We start from the raw sequence: 25,471 nt of genomic DNA on the forward strand, positions 1-25,471 counted from the left end.
GACACAAAGCCGTTTATTTTTCCTTTTAGCTCGGAGGATGAAGAGAGAGGGCACTGCTTTCTATAGAGACACCGAAAAGTCCTTTCTTAATTCCCCACCCCGCCTCGGCAGGCGGAGGTGACCGGAGATTCTTAAATTTTTTATTTTTTAACAGCCCCTCCTGAGCGTGTCCAGCTGTTTAAAGTAAGGCCCCGCGTTCCCAATACTGGCAGAAAGCGAGCGCATGTGGGAACCTGTGCTGGGGGGAGGGATGGGGGGCGCTGACAGCCCCATCCGCAGCCAGGGAAGGGTCCATCCGTTTAAGGCCCCATCACCTCGGGGCCCCGCACAGCCTCGAAGTGTTCCTGACCGGATCTGGGAGTCCCACGCACCTGGAGGGCGCTCGGTGTCCACTCCCAGAGGGCGCTGCAGACCGTCGCCCACAGTCGACAACCAACTGCCGCCCCTCCCGCCACTCTCCCGGGCAGAGCCTCAATACCCTGGGCCGGGGCGCAAAGGAGTGCACTCGGCCCCCACCACCCGGGAACCTTGGAGCTGCTGAGCTGCAACGCCGGAACCGCGGCCAGCTGGGAAGGTGGCTCTGGAGGTAGGCGAGGCTCTGCCCACGCACCGCGGGCCGGGGGCGGGGCGCTCCTGAGGGGCCGGGCCACTCAGGGGGCGGGGTCCTAGGGGGTGGGGACTGGGGCTGGCCCCAGGACCTGGAGAGCTGGGGGTGGAGGGCTAGTTTTTGCAACGGCTAAGGGCCTACGGCTTTATTATAAGGCGGAGCTCGGCGGGAGAGGTGCAGGCGGGAGCCGAGCTGAGCGGGGAGGAATCCAGCCGTAGAAAGGATTGCAGCCGGCGGATCCCGCAGCCCTCACCTAGGACAGCCAGCCGCGCGCTGGACATCGCTCGAAGGAGCTGCGCGCAGCGCAACCCTCGGAGCCGACCCGGAGCCCCGTGCAGTCCGGGCAGCGCAGCGCAGCCCTGACCCGCGCAGCTCGCCGCGCTCCAGCCGCCGGTCCGGGCAGCATGAGGCGCCCGGCGCTCTGGCTCTGGCTCTGCGCGCTGGCGCTGCGCCTGCAGCCGGCCCTCCTGGTGAGTGCGGCCCGGGGCCGGGCTGGGAGGCGGCGGGAAGCCGGGGTTGGCAGAGCCGCCGATGTCGGCGGCTGCACGTGGAGGGGGAGGGGAAGCGGGGACTTGCCTTCTTCCCGCGCTAGCCCGGCGGGCCCCGGTACCCGGAGCCCCGAAATCAGGGCTCCCGCCCCAATTACCTCCGCCGTCGGGGGGCGCCGCACGGGTGCCGCCGCTCGGGGCGGGGACCCGGGGCCCGCGGCGCCCAGTGGAGCGGAACCTGCGCCGGGGTTCCGAGCTCAATTAGGTAAAACGGTTCCACAGGCGAAGGAGCCCGCCAGCCTGCGGCGGCGCCTGGGGTCGCCGGCTCCCACCCGGTCACCCCGGGCGCCGCGGCGGCCGGCTCCCCCGCCCGTGACCCGGGAGGATGCGGTGATCGCGGCAACTACGCCCCGTCCGCGGACCCTAATTCAAACCAGACTCGCCGAGCCCCGGCTCCTGGCCCCTCGGGCGGAGGCAAGTTTGGGCGCAGCGGTGTCGGCGCGGGAGCAGGCGGGCGTGTTCGCTAAGGAGCCCCAGCCAGGGCTGCGAGGGGGACTGGGGCGGGCGGGCGGGCGGAGGCGGGGTCCTTGGCTGTCCGTTGGCTGCCCGAGAGGAGCCGGGCCGAGCTGGTAGAGGGAGGTTCCGGGAAGTTGGCCCCGGAATGCTAGAGACCCGCAAGAACCCAACTTCTGGGCTGCTGAAGTTGTGCTGCCCGGGGAGGGACGCGAGCCGGCGCTGGGCACCGCCGCGGCGCGCGGGCTGCTTCCCTGAGAGTGGACCCGCGAATGGCTCTTCCCCTCCCCCGGCCTGGCTTTGTGCTGGAGCCGCGCCGAGGGAAGGCGGGTCCCTTGGCCCGCCCAGTGGAGCTGGAGGAAAAGGGGGACAAATGTGGAGCCCGAGGCTGGGGGGGAGGCCTTTGGGTAGGACTCCAGCATCCACCTTTGGCGAGGGGTGAGTCCCCTCTGAAGAGAGACCTGGCCGACAAAGAGCATCCCGAGGGTCCCCAGAAAGTGATCTCCCGCCTCAGCCGCAGTCCGCTGGCCCGCCTTCCCCAAAGGGGGCGCTTTGTTCTCGGCCCCTGTAACCCTTTCCTGGGAACCGCCCCGCAGCGCCGTCCCTAATATGGGCTGGGACCTGGGCTGCCGCCAGGTGTCACCCCTGGCCGCCGGGTGGTCATGTCCACCCCCGAGTCCCCACACCCATTGCTAGAGTCCCGGGGTCCTCCCCGCGGGCCGGGTCGGCCATCCCCCGGGATGGAGAGGGGAGGTGCGGACCGAGGGGCTCTTCCCGTGCCGGAAGTGGCAGTCTCTGGCCACCACATCTGGACGGCTCGACTTCCCTAGCTCTGGCAAAAGGAGGCACGTGGGAGGAGGGGAAGGAGCGGCTGCCGGGAGTGGGTACTCCGGTCCTCCACTTATAATGTATTATCTGGACAAGTCCCTCAGCAACGCCAACCCTCTGAAAGCGGGTCCCTCCATAATAATAGTAGCTCCCAGTTATTGAGAGCCTTGCGGTATTTTGCAGGGTCTGGCTCAGGTGAGGTGCTTTTCAGGCTGATATGTGAAGTGCCCTCCTTGCTTCCCAGGTGACTGTTATGCTTGGAAACATTTTGGAGTCCAGGAAAGGGTCCCTAATGCCGCTTGAACTGCTGATGAGTTGGAGTGTTCATGTGGGGTGCCCTATCTGGGGGAGCCGTGGGGAAGGACAGGATTTCTGAGCTGGGTCTCCATAGCACTCCTGGCTTCTAGGTCCAAGAAGTTGGCATCTGGCTTCTCCTTCACTCTTGAAGAGCATGGCTTCTGTGGGATTCAGACTGCACCTTGAACCAATAGTTAGTACTCTGGAGAAGAGGGTGAAGGTGTTTGGCTTACCTCCCTGGCCCACCTGGCCTTTCCTGGCTGCCCCACTCTCTCCAGGCACAAGATGAGGCCTCAGCAGTGCTCCACCTATTTCCAGCCAGAATCAGGAGTGCTGGTGGTGGTTCCTTTGCTTGCCTTAGGTGAGGCTGGCATTCCTGAGCGGGGATCCCAGAGCGCCTTTTAACACGGGGAGGCAGATGGGATTAGAGATTCTCTGTGGGCCACGTTTCCCGGACTTTTTCTGTGTGCTGGGAAGGAGCAGATGCTGCATTTTTTTTTCTACCCTAGAAAATGTGATACATTATGGAAAGGCAGGGCAGTTGAGTTTCAAGGGGGAAACGAGGAAGGGAGGGAGGCTCTTTAGAGCTGCAGTGGTGGGAGGGCTTCCTGGAGGGGGTGGTTGAGCTGAGCCTGAAAGCACTAAGCTTTGGGGTCAGACACTGGCTCAGAACTTAGGTTTTTGTTTGTTTGTTTGTTTATTAAGTGTAGTTTGTTTTCTCTTTCCCAGCCCTGTCCTCTCCCTTTTACAGTGGCTGTCTATATTTGGTTCAAAGTGGGGGCATAAAATACCTTCCCAGAGCCCTCTTCTACTCTCTTCCTAAAAGAAATAAGGCAGTGGGATTTGCTGAAATAGGAGAAGGTGTCCACTGGTTGCAGAGATCTGGCTTCTCCCAGGGTTCACTTTGGCCCCAGTGGGAAGCAGGTCAGAATCCCCTGGGGATCAGTGAGGTAGGGTATGATCCTCGGCGCCTGACTTTGGACAAGGGAAGGCTGCTAGGGCAGGAGGTTGCTCAAAACCACTCCCAAGAGACGAGAACAGGTTTGTCTAAAGAAGTTTCCGTGTGGTTGTGTGTGTGTGAGATTCCCATGGTCTTTTGTTTTTGCCATGCAAGAAAAATTGCTTGTTCTGGAAAGTTATTTGCTGTTTCCTCTCTTTCTCTCTTCTCTTTCTTGAAAGGCAGAAAATCCCTTTTTGCCTTAATTATGGGGGCTAGTAGAGACATTTCCCGACGGCCTGGCGGAGTGGGTGGGGCTGGGGGAGGCATTAACTTCCTCCGCCTGGGCTCAGAGCCTTCTGGAGGTGATGTCACTCCTGGCTTGAGCTCCACAGGGAGGGTGGGGCTGGTTTAAGTCTCTACCTGTGGCTCATAGTGGGTTCCAATAAAACCTCATTAACCCAGATTGGTGGGGAGAGGGATAAGGAAGGGAGGGAGAGGAGCCTGGAAAGAATTAATGAAAAGCTTGAATTTTGGAGTAGTTTATAGAGGAATCTTTTTTTATTGCCGCAGAATTTTGGATTCTGAAGTCTCTTGAGAATGAGGTATCCTTGGTATCCAGTTTTTTTCAGGAAGCTAAGAATCCTTATTACCCTCAAAAATATTCTTACTTTGGGCGGGACTCTGAAATATTTATTTCCCTTCCTTTATTAACAAAAGAGTACTAAGCATAGTTTAATCTCTGGATGCCAGGGTCCTCATAGCTGTCACCATGTTAGGTTATGCCGTTTGTCTCCCGGGTTTACTGAGCTGTGAAGAGCACTTTCCCCCTGGGCCTGGTGCCCTTCTGTTGGTGCACTTGGAATTCTGGTTTGCTCTTTTTCCCCTTCCATCCCTGTCTGATAGCAGCCAAAAGTGACATTTGTGGGCCTAAGTATAGCAAGCGGCTTTTCAGTTCAGTTCTAACTGGCACTTTTCTCCAGCTGTACTAAGAAACAAGTCAGATTTGTTAGAATTATTTCTAAGACAAGAGTTTTCAGCGCTGAGTAAGGGTCTCACCTGTGAGCAATGACCTCTGTGGTGTCCTGATAGTACCTAGAATAACAAAGAGGCTGTCAAGGGAGGTGCTTATGGGCTCCCTAGGGGAACAGATGTCAGTGACCTCTGGAGTAAGCACCTGATGATGACCCCATGTTCCAAGTTCTTCCACCTGGCTGAAGTTGTAAATGACTTGCCAGTCATGGGTAGCCTGGACCCAGTAAGGCTAACTCCGTCTAAATGCTGGTTGGCAAGGGCCCTCATTCCTTTTTTTTTTTTCCTTAATTTATTTAATTAATTAATTTATTTTTGGCCACGTTGGGTCTTCGTTGCTGCGCGCGGGCTTTCTCTAGTTGTGGCGAGCGGGGGCTACTCTTCGTTGTGGTGCACGGGCTTCTCATTGCAGTGGTTTCTCTTGTTGCGGAACACGGGCACTAGGCACGCAGGCTTCGTAGTTGTGGTATGTGGGCTCAGTAGTTGTGGCTCGTGGACTTTAGAGCGCAGGCTCAGTAGTTGTGGCGCACGGGCTTAGTTGCTCCACGGCATGTGGGATCTTCCCGGACCAGGGCTCGAACCCGTGTCCCCTGCATTGGCAGATGGATTCTCAACCACTGCGAAGGGCTCTCATTCTTAGCTTGGGCCCTGTCTCTAGTTTTCACACTGTGTTTTATTTGGGTGGCAGTGTACCCATACTGTTTGGCAGGCCAGAAACAGCTTTGGGTGAGGTAGAGCCCTGGTATTGGGTCTCTGCTCCACCACTAATTTACCACGTAGTCTCAGGCGAGTCACTTCACAGCCAAGTCTTGATGTCCTGTGTAAAGAGAACATCATACCTGTTCTCCTTGTCATTCTTATTTGCGTATTCATTTCATAATGAAGGTGTGAAAGTGTTTGCTAATGAAAACGCCAGAGGAATGTTAGCTGTCGATAGAATTAGGATCACCTTTTTTTTTTTTTTTAAAGACACTTTAAAGCCTAGGTCTGACTTTTTATTTATTTATTTATTTATTTATTTATTTATTTAATTTTGGCTGTGTTGGGTCTTCGTCTCTGTGCGAGGGCTTTCTCCAGTTGCGGCAAGCGGGGGCCACTCTTCATCGCGGCGCGCGGGCCTCTCACTATCGGCGGCCTCTCTTGTTGAGGAGCACGGGCTCCAGACGCGCAGGCTCAGTAGTTGTGGCTCACGGACCTAGTTGCTCCGCGGCATGTGGGATCTTCCCAGACCAGGGCCGAACCCGTGTCCCCTGCATCGGCAGGCAGATTCTCAACCACTGCGCCACCAGGGAAGTCCAGGATCACCTTTAACTGAGTGCCTGCTATTGGGTGCTCGATGCTTTTCCTGCATCACTATTTCATATTTACCCCAAACCTTTACCATGTATGTCATTGTCCCCATTTTGTGGATGAGGCCTGCAGAGGTGAGCCCCTACAAGGGGCCGACGTGGGAGAACCAGGATTTGTACATACGTGTGTGCATATGTGTATGGCGTGAAGAAATTGAAGGACTGGCAAGTCTCCCCCATGAACCCGGCATAGGAGACTGGCTGAAACCAGCAAGGTTTGCCCTTGTGCTTGTCCCCAGGGCAACAACCAGCCTGCACTGACTTTCATCATGGACACTGGGGAGACATTTGTGGAATTAGTAGATCTTTTTTTAAGCCTCGAAGCTGGGCACCGTGGCCCCAGTGGGGCGACCAGAACCCAGGACTCGTGGCTCCTGTACTGGGCTCACCTCCCGGCCCCTTCAATGCCAGGTCCCGCCACCGCTGCAAGAGCAGCCATGAGGAATTGTCATTAAATGAGTTCTAGTCCTGGAACCCTGGGATTTTTACAGAACAAACGATTTCCTGATTTCCTCCTTCTTTTCAGCAACGAATTTTGGAGTCTTGGGTTGAAAGCCCCCCCTTGAGGGCCTGTGTAAGTGTGTCTAGAGAGAGGGAAGGGGATTAACAGAGTCTGTGGAAAGAGGGCTTTTGGTGCCAGGATCCTGCACCCTGGAACAGATTCAGTGCGGTGTCATTTCCCTCTCAGCTGTTCTGGCAGAGGTTGGGCGTGCATTCTGGAACCTCCCTCTGAGCGGCCATGAGTGCCCCGGCAGTGCGGAGAGAGGGCAGGCGTGTGGGCATCCCCTCACCCACAGAGGCACGACCCTGCGCTCGGGGTCACTTCAGCAACTATGCAACTTCCAGCTCCAGGTGGACGTGGGGAGCCCCCTCCACTGCCCCCCCAGAAGCGCTGGCTTTATCTGTGTGGTGTTACCACCTCTGCCTGTCCTTGGGATGCTGACATTGGGTGGGGAGTCAGCCCTAGGAAGTCCCTTGCATTTCCAGGTCCAAGGCAGGGGCACCTGGTCAGCTCCCTGGGGCTTGGTCCCCTGCGGGGGAGTGGTGCAGAGGAGGGGTGGCACGGGCCAGGGTGGGCTAAGCTTTTTCTGGAAAGGGTCCTGCTGCCTGTCATGCCGTTGTGGGTTTGGGGAGCCAGGGGGTCTGGCAGGGCCTCAAGGCTGTGGAGGCACTGGGCAAGTCGTGGGGCTCGGGGCCGTCGGATCAGGAGGGGGAAGGCTTGAGGGTCTCTCTCCCGCGTTTATGGCTCTGTGGTGCTGCCTAATTATATGGAGAGGCTGCTCTTCCTCTGGCCTTCAGCCCTGGGAAGAAACTCCTCTGCCCAGTGACTCACCTGAGGGTTGCAGCCCCACGAGAGGCCGTGCGTGCGCGTGCACGCTGCATGGGTTGCAGCTATGGCTGGGCTCTGCCTGGCCCGTCGATTTCCCCACTGGGCTTCCCCGCAGGTTAGGCTGCACTCTGAGATTTGGGGAAACCTGGTCACCACCTGTCTGCAACTTCCTCCTCAGAAACCAGGAAGCTGTCTTCCTCCCTCCCTCCCTTTTTAACTGCAGCTCTTCCTCTATCCCTGGCTTTAGAAGAGTGCGGAAGTTATTCCTACAGACAAGGGTGGCCAGGACCCCTGTCCCGCCTAGTCTCAGTTTAATTCTCCATGGTATGACTTGGGCAGGTCCGTGCCCCTCTGCGTCTCAGTTCCCCTGTGCACTCAGGGGGCCCCTCTTATCTGCTTCAGCTCTAACAGCCATGTGGTTGCAAAGAGACCTTGTCCTGGGGAGGGTGAACGTGGCCCTGGGGGGACCCAGCGGGGGCTCAGAACCCTCCAACATTATTCCTCTGGGGACTCGAGGGGGCACTGCCTGCCCGAGGGCTCATCTGTGGGGTGGAAGTCGCGGCAGGCTGCTCTTGGAAGGGGTGGACTTAGGGCTCAGTGTGGGAACCAGAGGTGGATGGAGGCCCCTGGGCAAGGTCAGGCTGGGGGTGAGGGCCGGGTGGTGTTCTCTGCACACGCCCAGGCCTCCTGGCCACCTGCCCCAGGTCCGCTCATCCTCAGGAACGGAAGCCGCAGCGGGCAGGTTGTGGCAGTTGGGCGGGCAGGCGTGCTTATGGCTCCACTCCTCGGCTGAGTCATGGTGCCAGGCCCACAGATCCTCCCCTGAGACTCATCCAACCAGCTTGCCCCTGAGCGCACTGTGTGTGAGGCAAGACTAGGGCTCGGGGGCCTGGCTTCCAGCCCGACCCTTTTTACTGCCGAGTGACTCTGGGCACGGGCCTCTCTTGGGCTCAGTGAGTCCGCGTGTGAAATGGGAGTGCGGCTGAGAGGCAGAGGCGAGGTCACGCATTTGGATGTTGGTGACTGTGGCTGTGTCACAGGGCTGGTGGCGTCTGGGTGGGGCCTGCCTCTGCTCCTGCTGCCTCAGGAGAGTTCTGCCGCAAGCGCGGGGGGTTGGGAAGCCTACCTGGCTTGACCAGATCTAAAGCCCAGAGCCTGGCTGGCTGCCTGCCGTGTGCACAGCCCTGAGCAGGTGGGGAGGGGTCCGCGCCTGGTCCGGGGCCGCGTGTAAGAGAGGGTGGCCGTCACTGGGACCAGACAGCAGGGTCGGTCTGTGCAGACAGGCCAGGGGGGCAGTGACCACCAACGGTCATTCAGCCTGAGAAAGGGTTCATCCCAGAGCCCCTCAAATCAGGAACTCAGGCCGTAAGGCAGGGCATTTTCTGTGTTAGGGCAGGGGGCCCCCCGATGGAGGCAGCGGGAGTGGCGGAGACTGCCAATGCTGCTCTGGGGCCCCTCTTGGGCTCCCTTCGTCTCCGGAGCAGTGCAGAGACTTGTCCCACCACGGAACGTTGAATTCACAACCTTTCCCGCTTGGGCTACCTGAGGCTTCCTGTGGCCATGCTGGGCCTCATTGGGTGCCTTCTGCCCCCCAGCAGGCTTAGGAGATGGGGTTCTGGGGCCTGGCCCAGGGTGGGTGGGGCGTGGGGAGGTGGAGGGGAACTTCTGGAGGGCCGAGGTGGCTCGTCCACCCCAGCTCCTAGCACGTGCTGGGCCCCAGGAGGCCTCAGGAGGACCTGAGGACTTGCACTGCTGTTTCCACGTCACGTCTGATGCCCTGGCCGCGTCTGACCTGTTTGGGGACTTGACTGTGTCAGTCCCGTGGCAGGGGCACAGAGTGCATTGCCTCTTCTTTCTAGTAGCTTCTCAACATCCCTGCTGCCCACAACACTGTCCAGGGCCTTGGAGTCCCATCTCTGGGGAGTGTCCCGGATGGACATGTGGTCAAGTTTGGGCTCGCAGGGTGTTTCAGGAACCTCTGAGACTATAGTAGAGGCTGAGGTCACTCCAGCTTCTCCCGGAGAAAACCGCTGGGGGCCATACTGCTGTCCCTGGTGACCACACTCCTCCAGGATGCCGTGGGGGGAGGGCCTGGGCAGCACGACCTCCAGGCTGGCCAGGGCCTGCGGGCTGGGAGAATGGGCCCGCTGGGGCTGAGCTGAGATCCTCGGGTGCTGCCCCTGCCTCTCTTCCCTGCCCCCCACGGGCACTGGGGAGCAGGGGACAGGGGTCGGAGGGTGAGCATAGGGCAGAGTTTCCCTGGGGCAGGCCTGGTTGTTGTAAAGTTCCGGGAGGGCTCAGGCCAGGAAGTCGGCCCTGAGGTCTTCATGGTGACTCTGAAGGAGTGGCTGAGGCCACCTGGGTTCTGGGAATCGTGTGAATAGCAGAAAGCCCCCAACCTAACCCCCTCTCCCTTCCACCCCTCTGTGGAACAAGATCATCCTTCCAGAGCCTCATCTAGGGGCTGGGCGTCCAGTGGATGCCCTGGTCCAGCTCTCCTCCCAGGGTAGTGGCGGCAGCCGGAGCCTGAATGTCTGAGTCTGCCTGCCTGTGGAGTGGATTTGGGGCCCCGTCTGGGGTCCTGAAACCTTGGGCCTGGGCAGGCGAGGTGGGACCCAGAACTGGCCGGTCAGTCTGCTTTGGTTAGTCCCACCTGGGGCTGGCGCAGAGAGAGGTGTTGTGCGGAGGCCGGAAGCGCACAGGACGTGGAGTCTGGGCGACCCACGTCATTACCAGGCTCCACCGCTTCCTCCCCGGAGCATCCTGGGCAGGTTTCGTCACCTGCCTCGAAGCTTCAGTTTCTTTACACGTAAAATGGGATTTTTTACGTCCTGCTTCGGAGGGCTTTTGAAGAGATCCTGTGGAATAACCTGTGTGGTGTGATTGGGAGCCTCTTCCTTGTCTGGGCTCAGAGGAGCAAGTCTGGGAGAGCTTTGGGGCTGACGCTGCTTAGGGAGTCCCCTGGGGAGAGCCCCCCGTGGCTGTGACTGGGGGGAGGGGCACAGCCTGACCTGACCTGTGTAGTCGTCACTCAGTGTGAATGGCCAGCTGGTCTTACCCCAGGGTGCTGATGTAGCAGGACCTACAAACACGGCTTTTGCCCCTTCTCAGAAATATGAGCCTTCTCTGTCAGGCCAGACTTTGCTCGCCTCTGCCTGAGCCTTTGCCAGGGGCCGGCTCCTGCCCCGAGGAGGTGTGGGCTAGGCTGGTAAAAAGTGGGAAGAGGCCCGGTGAAGCCAGATGCCGGGGCACCTGAGGGGGGTCTCAGGCCAGCTGAGCAGGGCCCCCTGGCTGTGGGGGACCCATGGCCTGTGCCCAGAACTGCAGACTGAGGGGTGCCCTGGAGTGGGAGCGGGGCTAGGCTGCAGGGTGGAGGGGGAGGGCCCCACCTCGAGGGCCCCACCCCCACCCCAGGGTCCTCCTTCCTTCTACACTTTCTCCTGTGCCGCCTCCAGTGGAAATGATGGCTGTTTTCTCCCTGAGGGTCAGAGAGCCCGCAGTCCTCCCTGTGATGGAGTGGCTAACTGCATGCCTGCTGGAGCAAGACTTCCTGGCCCCAGACCCCCTCTCTAAGCACTTCAGTGGCTGTGTGCCCTGGGACAGATGACTCATCCCCTTTGCCTCAATTTTCTCATCTGTAAGGTGGGTTTGGTACTAGAATCTAAGGTTATCATGAGGTGTAAATGAATTCGTTCAGGTAAAGTGCCTAGACTAGTACCTGGCACATAGTACTCAAGACATATTAGCCGTGATTACTATTTTTCCCCCCAAGACCTAATTCCAATATTTCTATTTTTCAAGTGACCCCCCCCCCCCCCCCCCAGCCCAGGTCAGATCCTTGGGTTCTTACTTCTGCCCCATGACTGTCCTGAGCCCTGGGCAGATGTTAGGGCTTCTTCCCCTTTCTGGGGTTTCTCTGAGTTCATAAGACTGGGGCTGCATCCACAGTCCTCCTTTTAACTGCCTTAGCACCTACTGTGTGCAGAGGCTGCCAGGGCCTGGGAACTCAGTGCCGGACATTTGAAGCTGTGCGAACCTTCTAGCCATCAGGAAGCCACTGGAGGAGGGCAGGCTGACAGTGAAGGGGCCCAGGCTGCTTTGCTTCTTATTGGTGGGGGTCCCACCAGTAATCTGGGGAACAGGCCCAGCCTATTCAGACCTGGCCTTCACGGGAAATTCTGCCTTCCATCACTCAGGCCGGAAAGTACCAGCTCTGCTCTGCCGCTGGACCCCTTCAAGGACACTCTGACCTTCCTTTGTCTTTGTCTGGGCTCCAGCAGCCTCAGTGCCTACTTGGTCTGAATCGTACTTTATCCCAGAGGCAGGTTCCCAGACTAGCCCATTATTCTTCTGGACGTGGGAGGAGAAGCCATGTACACCTGTGGCTTAAGCAGGAGCAAAGGGAATTTCGTCGTTCTTTCTTGGGTATGGGGTTGGCTGGCAGCCACATTCTGACACAGGTTAAAAAATTTGCTCTTGGCATCTTTCAGCCTCCTTTTTGCAATCCTTTCCCATCTTCCAAAGCCCCTGCCTATCCCCAGTGCCCCAGTTCCGGAGCTTCCCTTCCCCCGTAGAGCTAGTTTCTGCTCTGGTGTCAGTGACTAGCACCCCTTAGCCCTCCCAGAGTCATTTTCATCTTAAAAGGGATGCTCTGTAACTTCACGGACACTGCTGGGGAGATCTGGAGGATAAAGTGCTCCCCTCCCTCCGCATACACACAGCTGGAGCCCTGACCAGCGGCTGCAGGTGTGTCAAAAGCTGCAAGTTTCTGCCTCCTTGAAACTTGAAGACACTTTATTTAGCCAGAGCAGGGGGAGGATATCTCTAGAAGCCCCTATGCCAGACGTGTCAGGCCCCCAAGCCAGGAGGAGTTTGGGGATTAATCAGCTAGAGAGCAGCTCCAGGGGCCCTCGTGGGGTCCGACTGGGGGATCCTGCCATGAGCTTCTGGCCTTAGCTGTCTCGTTGGGACAGCCAGGGCGGGGGTGGGGGGGAAGAGGCTCTGGGGGCCTAGGCTGCTCATTCTGTCCCCGAGGGTTGACAGTTGCCATCTCCAGAGTCACTTTGATGTGGGACATCTCCAGCATCCTGCCTAGGCCATCATGCCCTTGGGAAGCGGAGAGTGGTGACTCCGAGTCACTGTGATCAAGTACCCCTCCCCCCACTTGCCACTGCGGGTCCTCCCCCTGCTGAGTGCCATGTTGGTGGTTGGCTGCCCTTCCCGGGCGGGCCGTGAGTCCCCACCCACAGACTTGGGACTCGGACCCCCCTTTCGACCTCTTGGCCAAGCCCCTGTCGTGCAGAAGGGCACCCTGAGGCAAGGTCTCTTCAAGGTCATCCAGTAAGTTGGAAATAGAGCCCAGGTTTTCCAGTACCAGGTCTGGTCACTCTCCCCTGGCCAGCCCTTGTCTGGCTCCCAGGACAGTGCTGGGCACAGAGGCTGGCTGGGCCGGGCCAGGCGGCCTTGCTCAGTGCCCAAGTGGAATCCTACCCTGCCTGGCCCAGGTTCTGGCAGGTGGGGAAAAGCAGAGGAACTGGTCTTCCAGCTCCTGGCCTCATACCCAGCCCTCAGCTGGGCCTGTTCTAAGACGAGCCTCGGCACGCGGGCAGTGAGGCAGGCGCCAGCTCTCCGGAGGGGTGGGTACGGGGGTGCTGGTGGCAGCTCTGACCTGGCTTGGGCATCGGGGCTGGAGCTGGCTGCCAGGATCACCCCTCCTTCAACACAAGCCTGACCCCTGGGATACTCCAAGGGAGAAAGGCTCTATGACCTTGACCTCGGGTTTCCCTTGTGAAAACCTTGACGTGCAGTGCCCTGGGAAATGCTACTGCAAAGGGTCTTTAAGCCAAGTGTGGATGGCGCCCTGCACCCCGGCCCTGCCCTGGAATCCCCCAGAGCAGTGAAGTCTGTCTCCTAGGGGCAGGGTGGGAACAGCTGAGGTTGGGTCGTGTGTGTGTGTGTGTGTGTGTGTGTGTGTGTGTGTGTGTGTGTGTGTGTATGGGGGGAAGGGTGCATGCCCAGGAGGTCCCCTGAAAGGTGCTCCTCTTCAGGGGCCCCTGTGGGTGCCCTCACCGATGCACGTTCTCAGGGCGAGGGCAGAAGAAGCCCCTTCTTCCCTGCCTGTCTGTTCCCGGGCCCCTCCCGCCTTGAGCTGTACCCATCACCCCTCTGCAGGTCCCAGCCTGACTTGGTTCTTGGTGAGCTGATAAATCACCATGCCTGTCAGGCCAGGAAATGCTGGTGCTGCCCCGAGGCAACGGTGGGGCCCCTCCCTCCCGGAAGTAGAGGGGGTAGGGGGAAGATTTCAGGGTCTTGAGGCCAAAGCCAGGAGATCCGGGCCTCCTCAGTGGCCTCGGCAGGCCTCCCTGGCAGCTCCCAAGTGAGGAAAGCAGCGTTCAGAGAGGAAGTGATTTCTCCGTCATCTCCTGGGCTAGGGGGAGCCCAGCGTCTTCCTGGGCCCTGGGCTGCGGTCCTGCCCTGCCACCCACCCCGCCATGACCATCTGTGGCCAGTTTATCACCCCCACGCCACTCTGGCCTCACTGGTAAGGAATTGGGGCCGCAGGGCCCAGCCTAGCCTGTCAGAACGCTGAGAGGGTTTAGGCTCTTCAGCCAAGCCTCTTGTGTCGTCCAGGCGGGAACCAGGTCCAGTGAGAGGCAGAGAGCTGCCCAGGTCCCCCAGCAAGGGAACAGTAGAGCAGGACCTCCGCCTGGGGTGGCCCTCCCTGGTCAGGACTCTCTTCCCCCGGCATCCTTAGCTCTGGTCCTTTCCCAGAGACCCTTGATCCAAGATGCTTTGGCCTGCTTGGCCCCTCAGGTCCGTGCTTAGGCCGTGTTAGCAAGGGCTGAGGGAGGGAGTGCAAATGATCCCTCCGATGAGGGAAGGCAGAGTCACAAACCCCACTGCTGCCAGGCACCAGGGCGTTTGGTGGGCCACGGGAGGGGGCTGGGTATTTGTAACATTCTCTTCCCCCGCCACCCCTAGGCGGGCAGGCACCCCGGGACGATGGCACCGAGGCTCTGCATCTCCCCATCCCCTCTCAGCTCCTTGGCCTCGTTGGTGGTGCCCCCCCCCCCCCGACTCCCACCCCCGAGAGAGGGCATCAGCGGCTCTGCGCGGCTCCTGTTGGTTTCAGCCTGGTCACTGCATCAGGCCAGCTGACGGGATGAGAGTTGCCCGGAGAATCAAGGAGGTCCTGCTCAGCCCCGGGCAGGCAGGATGGAGGCTCAGCTCAGCTTCAGGACAGACGAGTGTTGCTTTTCTTTGTTTCCTGTTTCTAGCACTACTGGGAATTGAGGGGTTCTCCCAGCTCTGCGGCGAGGCCTCTTCCTCAGACCGGGTAGGCACTACGGTGTACTGACTATAGAGAATGGATGTATCAGAAATGTAGAGAGAATGTTCTAGAACTTTCTCGGATCACTTTGTCCCTAGGACTTGTTTTCGGGGCTACTTGGTACCTCTTCTTTGAACACTGGACCTGAGTGGGGCTGGGGGTGGGGTCTCGCCTCCCCCAGCCCCCAGGCCACTCTGGGTGAGGCCTTCTCCTGTCCAGACTGTCGTTCTCCACGTGCAGTCCGCAGACCACCTACAGGAGCTGGAGCTTGCAGCGTGCAGAGTCCTAGGCCTTTGCCCCAAACCCACTGAATCAGCCTCAGGGATGGAGCTTGGAAGACTTCATCTCCAACAGTCTCCTGGTGATGCTTAGGGACCCCAAAGAAGAGAGCCCCTGGCCTGGAGGCAGGTGATGGTGTGAATGTCACCTTGGCCAGTTTGGCATCTTGATACACAGGTCAGGGGCAAAGGCTGAGGTTCTGTAGCCCAGACACCTCAGCCCCCGAGAGTTGTGTGGGGTTGGGGGAATCAGCTCTTTTCCCTTAGATCCATACATCTGACCAGGAAACCGAGGGGGGTAAAAAAGATTTTAAAAAACCATGAATCTCATTTAAGCCTCCCGAGAATGCCTGCTGTTGGGTGGGATTTTGGTGGGATGGGAACGAGGAGTGTTTATCCTGGTGTGATTGTGCTGCCCACCTGCCTTTAGACTCCTCAGCCTGGGCTCATGGAACAACTTGGGCCCCTACCCTCCACCCGCTGTCTTCAGCCCCAGCGCGGGCACCAAGGCTGGCCGCTTGGGAAAGGCTGTGACCTGGGCACTGTGACAAGGGGCAGCTCTTTATCCTTGTGGATTCAGTGACTGAGCTCCCACCACGGCAGCCAGGGCTTCTGTCGCCACACCCAAGCCTCACAACCAACAGATACCTAAACCTCCCTTTCCCACTTTGCTGCAGAGGCTGCCACATCAGTGAGGCCCCAGCGTCACCGAAGTTGTGACTCAGGGCTGAACGTTGTCCTAACCTCTCCGGGGTCTGGCTGGAGGCTTCATCTGCCGGCCCTAGCGTCCCCAGTGGGGTGACCCTCTGTACCCCAGCCTGTGCAGCTCGCCCTTCCAGAAGCATCCTGGAGTGGGGGCTATACCTGGGAGCTCACCAAGGCCAAGACGAGACCATTTCTTACCCTCTCTTCTCCCCAAAACCCCTGGATGATGGTCCCCTGAGTTTTGAAGTTGAAGACTCTCTTTGCTATCAAAGGACCTTGCGTGATATTGTACTTTTGGCATGTGACCTCAGTAATGCTTTTTTCTTTTTTTTTAATTTATTTATTTGGTTGTGCCGGGTCTTAGTTGCGGCAGGTGGTCTCCTTAGTTGTGGCATGTGAACTGTTAGTTGCGACATGCATGTGGGATCTAGTTCCCTGACCAGAGATCGAACCCAGGCCCCCCTGCATTGGAAGCGCGGACTGTTAACCACTTCGCCACCAGGGAAGTCCCTTCAGTAATGCTTTTTAAAGGATTTGTGTTTATCCATCACTTAGATCAAGCAGTGGGTAACACATTAGTGACTCAGGGTGTGGGTTGGAAACCACAGGTCTTTGGATCTGACGGCTGCGGGTTGATGGGGTGCTGGGGTCAGGGGTCAGACAGGCAACCTCTTCAGTCAGCCTGGAGTTAGAAGCCCTTCACCTGAACATCTCTGAGACGCCCACTTGGTATCCTGACTTGTGACCCTCCCAGGGAACTTTCATGCTTATGCCCAAGGTGTCTTGGAGGGATGCTGCAACACAGCCCCAGGCCTCCTGGGCCAGCCTGGGCAGAGGTCTGCTCAGATGGAGGTGGCCCTCCTATGGCCAGTGTGGGGTGAGCGATGGCAGGAGTGGGCTTGAGGCTGCCTTCTTGAAGCTTTCTCTGCCAGCCCTCTGCCCACAGACTCCCAACATGCTCTTGGGAATGGCTGACAACCTGGTGATGGAGGCCCTTAGCCCCTAGTAGCCCTGACCCTGCTTGTCCATGCCATCCTCTCTCCACCTCTGAAGCTGGGCTGGCATCTTGGTCTCAGCTGCTGGCAGGGGTCAGGAACTCTTTTTTTTTTTTTTTTTTAATGGTTTGCCTTTTTAAAAAATTTATTTATTTTATTTATTTATTTTGGGCTTCATTGGGTCTTCGTTGCTGTGTGCGGGCCTTTCTCGAGTTGCGCTGAGTGGGGACCACCCTTCGTTGTGGTGCGTGGGTGGCTTCTCATTGTAGAGCACGGGCTCTAGGCGCACGGGCTTCAGTAGTTGTGGCTCGCGGGCTCTAGAGCACAGGCTCAGTAGTTGTGGCGCATGGGCTTAGTTGCTCCGCGGCATGTGAGATCTTCCCGGACCAGGGCTCGAACCCGTGTCCCCTGCATTGGCAGGCGGATTCTTAACCACCGCGCCACCAGGGAAGCCCAGGAACTCTTACTTGTTGAGGATGACATGCTCATCCCATGGCTCCTGGGGCCTGCAGTGCATTGAGGAGATTTAGGCAAGTTTCCCTTAAAACAGCTGGACCATCAGGGAAGGTGGTCCTTCGGGGCAGGGGAGGGAGAGAAATGGCAGGTGAAGGGAGCAAACACTGCCTGCAAGTCTGCAGATACTTCACTGCCCGGTGACCATTGGCAAGACCCTCGCCCTTATCTCCGGGAGATGCTGATCTCAGCCCTGCCTGCCTCAAATCAAAGGATAATGGTAGGAAAGGGATGGAAAATGTTTCCAGTGTCAGAGAAGGCCTCCCTCCTTTCACACTCCCTTTCCTGCTCCGCCAGACCCCTGACCCCAGGTCCTCTCTCGGGGTGTCCTCCTCACGCCGCCCCAGGTGTGGCCCGGAGACCAGTGTGGCTGAGATGAGATGGGCTGGCCGTTCCTCTCGTGTTCCTTGTCCCCCAGGCTCCACGTGTCTGCCCCCCGACCTGAGCGAAAGATGCCGGCAAAACCGGGGAGACCCAGCCTCTCACCTACACAGAGAGGCCCCAACAGGTTAGCAGTTTCCCGAGAGAAGGGCTTCTCTCAGGACTAGATAAGACTTTGGATCTGCCCAGGCCCTAGAAACAATTTGGGACCATTTGGCTTTGGCCTTTCAGGCCCTGGGCTTCCAGGGTCTGTGCTGCGTGTGGGAAGGACCAAATTGGCCTTTGCCTTGAGCAGACCAAAGGTGTGAACATCTAGACCTTCTCATACGGCTTTTGATTTGTTGTACAAAAAACTGATTTTCCTGGGCCTTACAGAGGTTAAAGGGCCCCATTAAAGGCACAGCTGGCTCGCCTTTGTCTTCCCAGGCTGTTTGAAGTGGGTTCCAAACTGGGCCAACCCACCCCTGGCATCCCTGAGTTGTGGCCGTGTGGTCTCAGAACAGTGTCAGAGGCCATGCCGAGGAGAGCCCCATATGGGGCTTTGGAGGCAGCTGACCACAGGCTCGCAGCACAGCAGGCCTGCTGGTGAAACCGGAAGTCTCACCCCAAACTCCAGAGTCAGCTGGCACCTGGTGATCCAAGTTCAACCTCAGCAGTTTCTGCGAACTTCCTCCCCAGGGAGCTGAGGCTGCCACTGGAGGTTCAAGCTGGAGGTCTGGGAGATCACTACAGCCTCTCCCCTTGGTGGAGACCCAGCCCCAAAGGGGAGAGGCTGCCCTGAGGCCTGGGAGCTGGTTTCAGGGGAGAAGGTGTTTGCTTAAGAGCTTGTTGTATAAACAAGACTGCGATAAGGTGAGGGAACAAATGGTTTCTAGGGCCTGGGCAGATCCAAAGTCTTATCTAGTCCTGAGAGAAGCCCTTCTCTCGGGAAACTGCTAACCTGTTGGGGCCTCTCTGTGTAGGTGAGAGGCTGGGCCTCCCTGGTTTTGCCTGCATCTTGGGCGGTGCCTCCAGGGTGGACGGGGTCCTGGTGCATTGTGTTCTCTGCAGGCCTCAGTGCCCCCGTCTGTGAAACAGGGCCTGGGCCCGGGGACCCTGGCTTCTGCTTCACAGTGTGCAGCCAAGGCTGATATGGCTGCGGCCCTGGCCCCCTGCTCCAGGTCCAGCTTTCTGCCCAAGGCTGGGAATTGGAGCACTGCCGCCTAGGGTCTCCTCCAGAGCTGCGAGGGTGTTGGGCGAAGTGAAGGGGGGTCTTGGTGAGTGTGGGTGGGGCGTGTCCCCTGAATGCTTGTCCCCCTCAAGCTGCCCTGTTGGGAGCATCTGCCGGGGCCTGGGGCGGGGGTATGTTAGGGTGCGGGTACCCACTCTGCGCCTGCCTGGGGGACGGTGTTCTTTGTTACTGGAGGGGGTAGGCTTTGGGGAGGCGAGGGTCAGCTTCGATCGAAGCTCCGTGGAGGCAGGACAGGTGTTTGAAGTGCCACCTGGGGACAGTACAGACAGGATGTGGCCTGAGGCGCAGCTGGAGGCCAGGGGCTGTGACTGTGCATGGTGGATGGGCCGTGGCAGCTCATACAGGCCCTGCTGCGGCCAAAACTTTTCTCTTGCGGGGCGGGGGGGCGGTGGAGAGGGGAGGAGGTACAGTGTGCGTTTTGTACTTTCAAAGGAAGCCCAGTGGTATTTCAAGCCTCACGGTTTCTACACGTTTCTGAAGCTTCCCTCTGACCTGGGCCCTTGGGTGGAGCCTCCACCTGATCCAGCTCTGCCTCAGGAGACCAAAGGTCTTGCCTGTCCCTCCCTGCTCTGCTCCACTCAAGAGGGAGGCCCCGTGGCCCGTGGCCAGGACCTGGCAAGGCCTCTCGGGCTGAGGAGGCCCATTCCCTGGAGCCCAGCCTTGGGCGGGGCCTGCCCTCTGACAAGTCTGCACAGAGCTACCCATGAATTGGCTCCCTTCTGCCCCCTCTTCTCCTGAAACCCTACCAACCTCCACTCCCCCTCTTCCTAGACAGGCCCCAGAATCCTCTTCCCCAGGCTGAGTGGCTCTTGCTTCCCCAGCTTAGAGCAGCCACCACTGTTGGTGGGACCCTTACTGCGAACCAGGCTCTGTTAGGTTCTTTTCATGCATAACCTCATTAAACTTCTGCAACAGTCCTGGGATGTAGATATTACTGCCGTCCCCATTTTACAGATGGGAAGACTGAGGCCGTAAGAGGTTTAATGATGTCCTCAGGGCCATTCAGCTAGTAAGTGGCAGAGGTCAGGGGGCCTTGCGGAGCCCATGTGCTCTGAACTATGCTGTCCTGCTTCTTCATTCGTTCTTTGTTCTGGCCCTTGACATTGGGACTGCAGCACGGGGTCATTTGGGTCAAAGTCTTGTTGCTGAACAGGGTACTTAGGGCTACTCTTCCCACCACCTGGCTGCTGGGTCCTCCCTTCCCCATCTGCTGTCCTGGAGCCAGTGTTAGGGGTGGGGGTGGTCCCCCCAGCCGCCGGGTTTCCGCGCAGGCCAGCTCGGCTGTGTGTGGTGTGTGCTACCTCCGCCTGGTCCCACTGCCTGGCCCTGCTGGCACAGCCCCTGCTTCAGGGCCTGGGTATATGTTTGCAGTCTGGCACCTGCAGCCTCTTAGGCTCGGCCAGGCAGGCAGCATCCCTGGGGCGGCTCTTTGCACACAGGGCCCATCCCAGGCTCACAGACCATTTGCCTCCTTAGTGCAGGGTCCCTTCTAGATCAGCCTCATCTATCCCCAGGCTGATGGATGTCCTGTCCTTCCTTCCCCAAGTGGGTCTGGACCCAGTTTTTCCAGTGGATGAGAAAACAGGCTGAGTGTGGGAAGGAGCATCGTGGCCAGGCCTGCCTCAGCACAGGCAACTCACCCTGCGCTCATCCCTGCCCCTCCCTGCCATGGGGCCCTCGGCGTCCCCGCACCCTGGTGCTCAGCGTGCCTGGAGGTGGCCTTCCTGGAGCCAGGTGGTTGTGATGTTGTTCCGGGGTGCCCTTGAAAGCCCCACTCTTGGACCCTGAAGCTCCCTGGTCAGTGGCCCCCAGGACCTGATTCTCAGTGTAGGGTGGGCTTTGGTCCCAGGGGGGCCACAGTCTCTGTTCCCACCAGTGGTGTTGTCTGTCTGCTCCTCTGAGAGGTGTGGGGCGCCCTGAGCAGACTGAGCTTCTAGGGGGTGTGTGTGTGTTGGCAGGGAACCAAGGGGCAGCCCGGAACCGAGGGTTCCAGAGCCACACACGAGGGCTTCCTTCCTGTGCTGTGTGTAGTGGTGTGTGTGTTTGGGGAGCAGGGGGGGTGCATGATTTACTCAGCTACCTAGGATGGGGACCCCAGAATAGCAGGGCCCCAGCCAAAGCTCCACTCATATTCTTTTCTGATCATTTTCCAGCAAACTGTGGCTATAAATGTGCCCCCCGAAGATCAGGATGGCTCTGGAGATGACTCTGACAACTTCTCTGGCTCGGGAGCAGGTGAGTGGGCATGAGGGCTCCACCCCAAGACGGCAGCAGGCCGTGGGCTGGGGGTGGCGGTCAGACAGCGCCCATAGCTGGGCCAGAAGGGTGAGGCTAAGGAAGAGAATGGGCACCCTGCTGCAAGGAGAAAACATGTGTGGGTTGAGGTGGGAAGGGTGTGGATTCCACGAGGTCCTGGGGGCTGCCTGCTGCAAACAGACTTGGGCTCGTGTTTTCCTTTTTAACTCACTGGGCAATCTTTGGAAGGTGATTTGACTTCTCCAAGCCTCTATTTCCTCATCTGTACAATGGGAATAACATCTTGACTTCATAAGGTTGTTGGGAGCTGTTAGGCTGCGCAGAGCCTAGTGGGGTATAAATGTTTCTTTATCTTCCCTATTTCCCCTTTCCCTGGGGGAATGAAATCCTTGAGCCTAGAGGTGGTCAGGGAGGCTCTCTGAGGAGGTGCTCTTGAACTAGACCTCAGAAGAGGGCTATGGTCATCCCTGGGGAAAGTGGCCTAGGCAGGGGCCCGGGAGCTAGGACGTAAGACACAGGCCTCTGTACTTGGGAGGCTGGGGAGAGGGCAGGTGGATCAGGGAGGGGGCCAGAGAGGTGTGTGTACGGGGATATGGCGTTCAGGCCCCTAAGGATGCCCCCACCCAGGGAGCGGGCTTCGGCGGTCGCAGGAAAGATCCCTTCCCAGATGGCTCCAGAGACCAGGCTGTCCCCAGGCACGTGCAGCAGAAAAGGGCAGCTTTCCTAGTTCATTTTCCAAAGTTGAGTTTCGCCTTAGCCAGCTCTACCCCAGGAAACACAGCTTCTCACGGGAGGAGGGGTTTGCTGTGCTGGCCTGGAAGTCAGAGCCTCGGGTCCTTGGCCAGGCCTTCCTCATGGCCTGAGCTTGGCTGGTCTTGATGTTCAGGGGCCTCCCTCAGCTCGCACGCTTTGCTTCTGGTCCTGCAGGTGCTCTGCCAGATATCACCTTGTCACAGCAGACCCCCTCCACCTGGAAGGACAAGGGGCTCCTGACGGCCATGCCCACGGCTCCAGAGCCCAGCCGCCCGGACACCACCGCCACCTCCACCTCCACCTCCTCCACCTCCACCTCCGCCACCTCCACCTCCACCTCCATCCTGCCGACTGGAGAACAGCGTGAGGAGGGAGGGGTGGTGCTCCTGGCAGAGGTGGAACCTGGCCTCACCGCCCAGGAGAAGGAGGCCACCCACCCACCCAGTGAGACCACGCTGCACCCAACCACCCACCGGGCATCAACAGCCAGAGCCACCACGGCCCAGGGGCCTGCCACCTCCCATCCCCACAGGGACGTGCAGCCTGACCACCACGAGACCTCAGCTCCCACAGGTCACAGTCAGCCCGAGCCTCAGGCTCCCAGCGTGGAGGATGGAGGTTCTTCTGCCACTGAGAAGGCTGCTGAGGATGAAGCCTCCACCCAGCTCCCAGGAGGGGAGGACTCTGAGGAGCAGGTGGGTGTCGGCCCGCTGTCGTCCTCTGCATTTCCTGGGACGTTGGGTAGCCAGTGGGTAGGGTGGCCCTTAGTGCCTGGTGGGGCACAGTGCATTGGGTGGGGGGCACTGGCCTGGACACCTGGCACGGCCAACCCCCTACACCCTGTGAGCACGTCGTAATCCCACAGTGAAGGCAGGGTCCTGAGGTCCCATCCTCCCCTGCCCCCAGGGCTGAGCCCAGGGCGGGACAGACTAAGTACGAGACCAGTGCAAAAGGGCCCTTCAAGATCCCCGAAGAGAGGGCTTCCTAAAATGTACGCCTCTGCGGCGAGTGTGAAAGTTCTACCAGGTCTTATTTTTCGTCTTATAGCATCATGGTAATGTTACACTTTACACTAAAATGAGCCTATTTATTTTCACATAAAAACGTGGGCTTTATATCACTTGATGGGATACCTTTGCCACAGTCCAGCAGGGTCCAGTGTGATGTGGCAAGAGGGACCTGGGTTTGGGTGTGTCTGAGCTGGTGGCAGAGGTGACCAGGGAAGCTGGAAGTGGACCTGGATGCAGCTTTAGCTGTGGTCGCCCAAACCTGATCCCATACCTGCCCTCCCCTAGGACTTCACCTTTGACGTGTCCGCGGAGAACTCAGCCGGGGCCACTGTGGAACCTGGCCAGCGGAATGGGCCCCCAGGGGATCCCGGGGCCACGGGAGCCTCGCAGGGCCTCCTGGACAGGAAGGAAGTGCTGGGAGGTGAGTTTTCTCTCTGGTGGGTAGGATGGGGGACAAACTGCTGCTCTGGGGGTGGGGGGCTGTCTTTAGCCCTGGCGGGGCCGCCACTCAGCCCAAGGAGCAGCCGAGCTCAGCTCTGTCCTCCCCGCCCGCCCCAGGGGTCATTGCCGGAGGCCTCGTGGGACTCATCTTTGCTGTGTGCCTGGTGGGTTTCATGCTGTACCGGATGAAGAAGAAGGACGAGGGCAGCTACTCCTTGGAGGAGCCGAAACAAGCCAATGGCGGGGCCTACCAGAAGCCCAGCAAGCAGGAGGAGTTCTACGCCTGATGGGGGGATGCCTCCCCCTCCCCCTGCCACTCGCTAGGCCCCCACTTGCCTTTTCTGTGAAGAACTGCAGACCCTGCGCTCCTCCACCACGCCACCTTCCTGGCGCACCCAGCCCCGCCGGCGGCTCCCTTCCCGCGGAGTCCTGGACGTGCCGGGGAGAGGGCTCGTCTCCGCTTCTCTGACTTCTGCCTGGAGACTCGGGCACAAGGGCTTTCTTGCATATGACTGACCTTTCCATCACAGCCGGCACCTGGCAGCCCACCACGCTGACTCAGTTTCTCCAAACCGGAGCAGCCCGTCCCCAGGCCCAGCTCTGGAGAGAAGGGGACCCCGCTGCCCGGGACCCGGATGGCTGGAAGATGCTGTGGGAGGGCTGACATGTCTGTAGCACTTAATGGTAGAGACCAGCGGGCCTGGCTGGGGGTGTGTCCCGCTGAGTGGTGGGGACAGGAGGTCAGGGCTCTGTCGGAATTCACTTTGTTTTGTGGAGAGGTCTAATTTAGATGTCAAATTGTTTTTGCACATGTTTCCTCTAGTTTCTTTGTTTATAGCCCAGTAGACTTTGTTACTTCAGAGGTAAGTTAAGTAAGTTGATTTGGTTATCCCCCATCCTGCTTCCCTAATCTATGGTCAGGAGATAGCATCAGGGTTAAGAAGACTTTTTTTTTTTTTTTTTTTTTTGACTAGGAGAACCAAATCCAGAAGCCAACATATAGGCTTAGTTCGTGTGTTGTCTCTTGAGTTTGTCGCTCACGTGTGCAACAGGGTATGGAATGTCTGTTGGGTGGCCCTGTTGGTGGGCTGGCCCATCCCGGCTGCCGTGGGTGGTCACCTCTTTGAGCAGTCATGCCTGTGTCCATGAACTCGGGGCCAGGGCCATGGCCCAAGTGGCTGGCATGCTGGGAAGCCTGTGTGAGAATTGAATCCTGGAGCCTCAGGCTTGGGGATCGAGGAGAGAGGACCAAGCCCTTCCTTTGATGCCATCTCTGGGGGACACTTTCTCCTGGAAGGTGACGAGAGGGATCTTGGCCCTACCTGCCACTGAGCTGCCCCACGAAGGACCAGGTTCACTTTGATTAGCTCCTGTGGCCCGACTCCGGGCTGGAATCAGGAATATTCCAAAGAGTTGATAGTCTTTTGCTTTTGGCAAAACTCTGCTTAATCCAATGGGTTTTTCCCTGTACAGTAGATTTTCCAGATGTAATAAACTTTAATATAAAGTAGTCATGTGAACTCTACTGCCTTTGCTTCTTTCTGTGCTGGTCTTGTGGCCGTGACCAGCCTTTTCTCTAAACGCCAATGATATTGGGAAACTTGGCTAAAAGCTCTGTGCCTTCATCTTTCCCGTGGGGAGGGATTCTGGGGCCAGAGTCCCTCTGGTTTGTTTGTTTTTTTGTTTTTTGTCTTTGCTGAAATTATTCTGGAGATTGGTAGGTTCATTCAAGGTCATACAAGGCCTGATGTAAATTTCCGCGTTGCCAAGTTCGAAGGACAGTCTCCTAAATGGTGACGAAGCTGTGTCAGCCCCAGTCCAGTTTGATCCGAGGCCACGTGTCCCATGGAGGCCTGGAGCCAAGGCCTGCCTCTCAGACACCTTTGCTGGGACCAGAGACCCCCAGCCCTGGCTCCTGGGAACTCCTGTGGTTGCTTATTTAATTTGACAACGTTCCAGCTACTCTGTTGGCCGCTCCGAGAGGGGACCGTCTGTGATTTGGAGAGATGCCCTGCCCAACGAAGGGAACTTGTGCCCTGTGTTCCATACAGAGACTTTCTACCAGAGTGTATGACTGGACACGACTCCGGGGTGGAGAAGGGGCTGTGACCGTGCTCATCTCTGCTGGTCCATGGGACGGCGCTCAACCCATGGCTGGGCCCATTCATGTAGCTAATAAACGGTACTTGTCATTCGG

At 58.5% G+C, this 25,471-nt stretch overlaps 1 protein-coding gene across 1 annotated transcript; it reads left to right on the forward strand.

The window, feature by feature from the left end:
* Positions 1-707: 707 nt before the first annotated feature.
* SDC1 (syndecan 1) lies at positions 708-25,471 on the forward strand. The gene is made up of 5 exons (XM_059942151.1): positions 708-1,077; positions 20,968-21,049; positions 21,998-22,518; positions 23,119-23,254; positions 23,392-25,471. The coding sequence occupies exons 1-5, from the start codon at positions 1,012-1,014 to the stop codon at positions 23,559-23,561; spliced, it is 975 nt and encodes a 324-aa protein (XP_059798134.1). The 5' UTR covers positions 708-1,011; the 3' UTR covers positions 23,562-25,471.

The sequence above is a fragment of the Balaenoptera ricei genome, chromosome 13 (assembly GCF_028023285.1).
Source record: "Balaenoptera ricei isolate mBalRic1 chromosome 13, mBalRic1.hap2, whole genome shotgun sequence".
Lineage (NCBI taxonomy): Eukaryota > Metazoa > Chordata > Mammalia > Artiodactyla > Balaenopteridae > Balaenoptera > Balaenoptera ricei.

Bases quoted from the DNA above. Each gene is read 5' to 3' on its own strand.
- SDC1 (XM_059942151.1), top strand. From the start codon at position 1,012: ATGAGGCGCCCGGCGCTCTGGCTCTGGCTCTGCGCGCTGGCGCTGCGC. The intron at 1,078-20,967 runs GTGAGTGCGGCC...ATCATTTTCCAG, and splicing joins GCCTGCAGCCGGCCCTCCTG to CAAACTGTGGCTATAAATGT. The intron at 23,255-23,391 runs GTGAGTTTTCTC...CGCCCGCCCCAG, and splicing joins CAGGAAGGAAGTGCTGGGAG to GGGTCATTGCCGGAGGCCTC.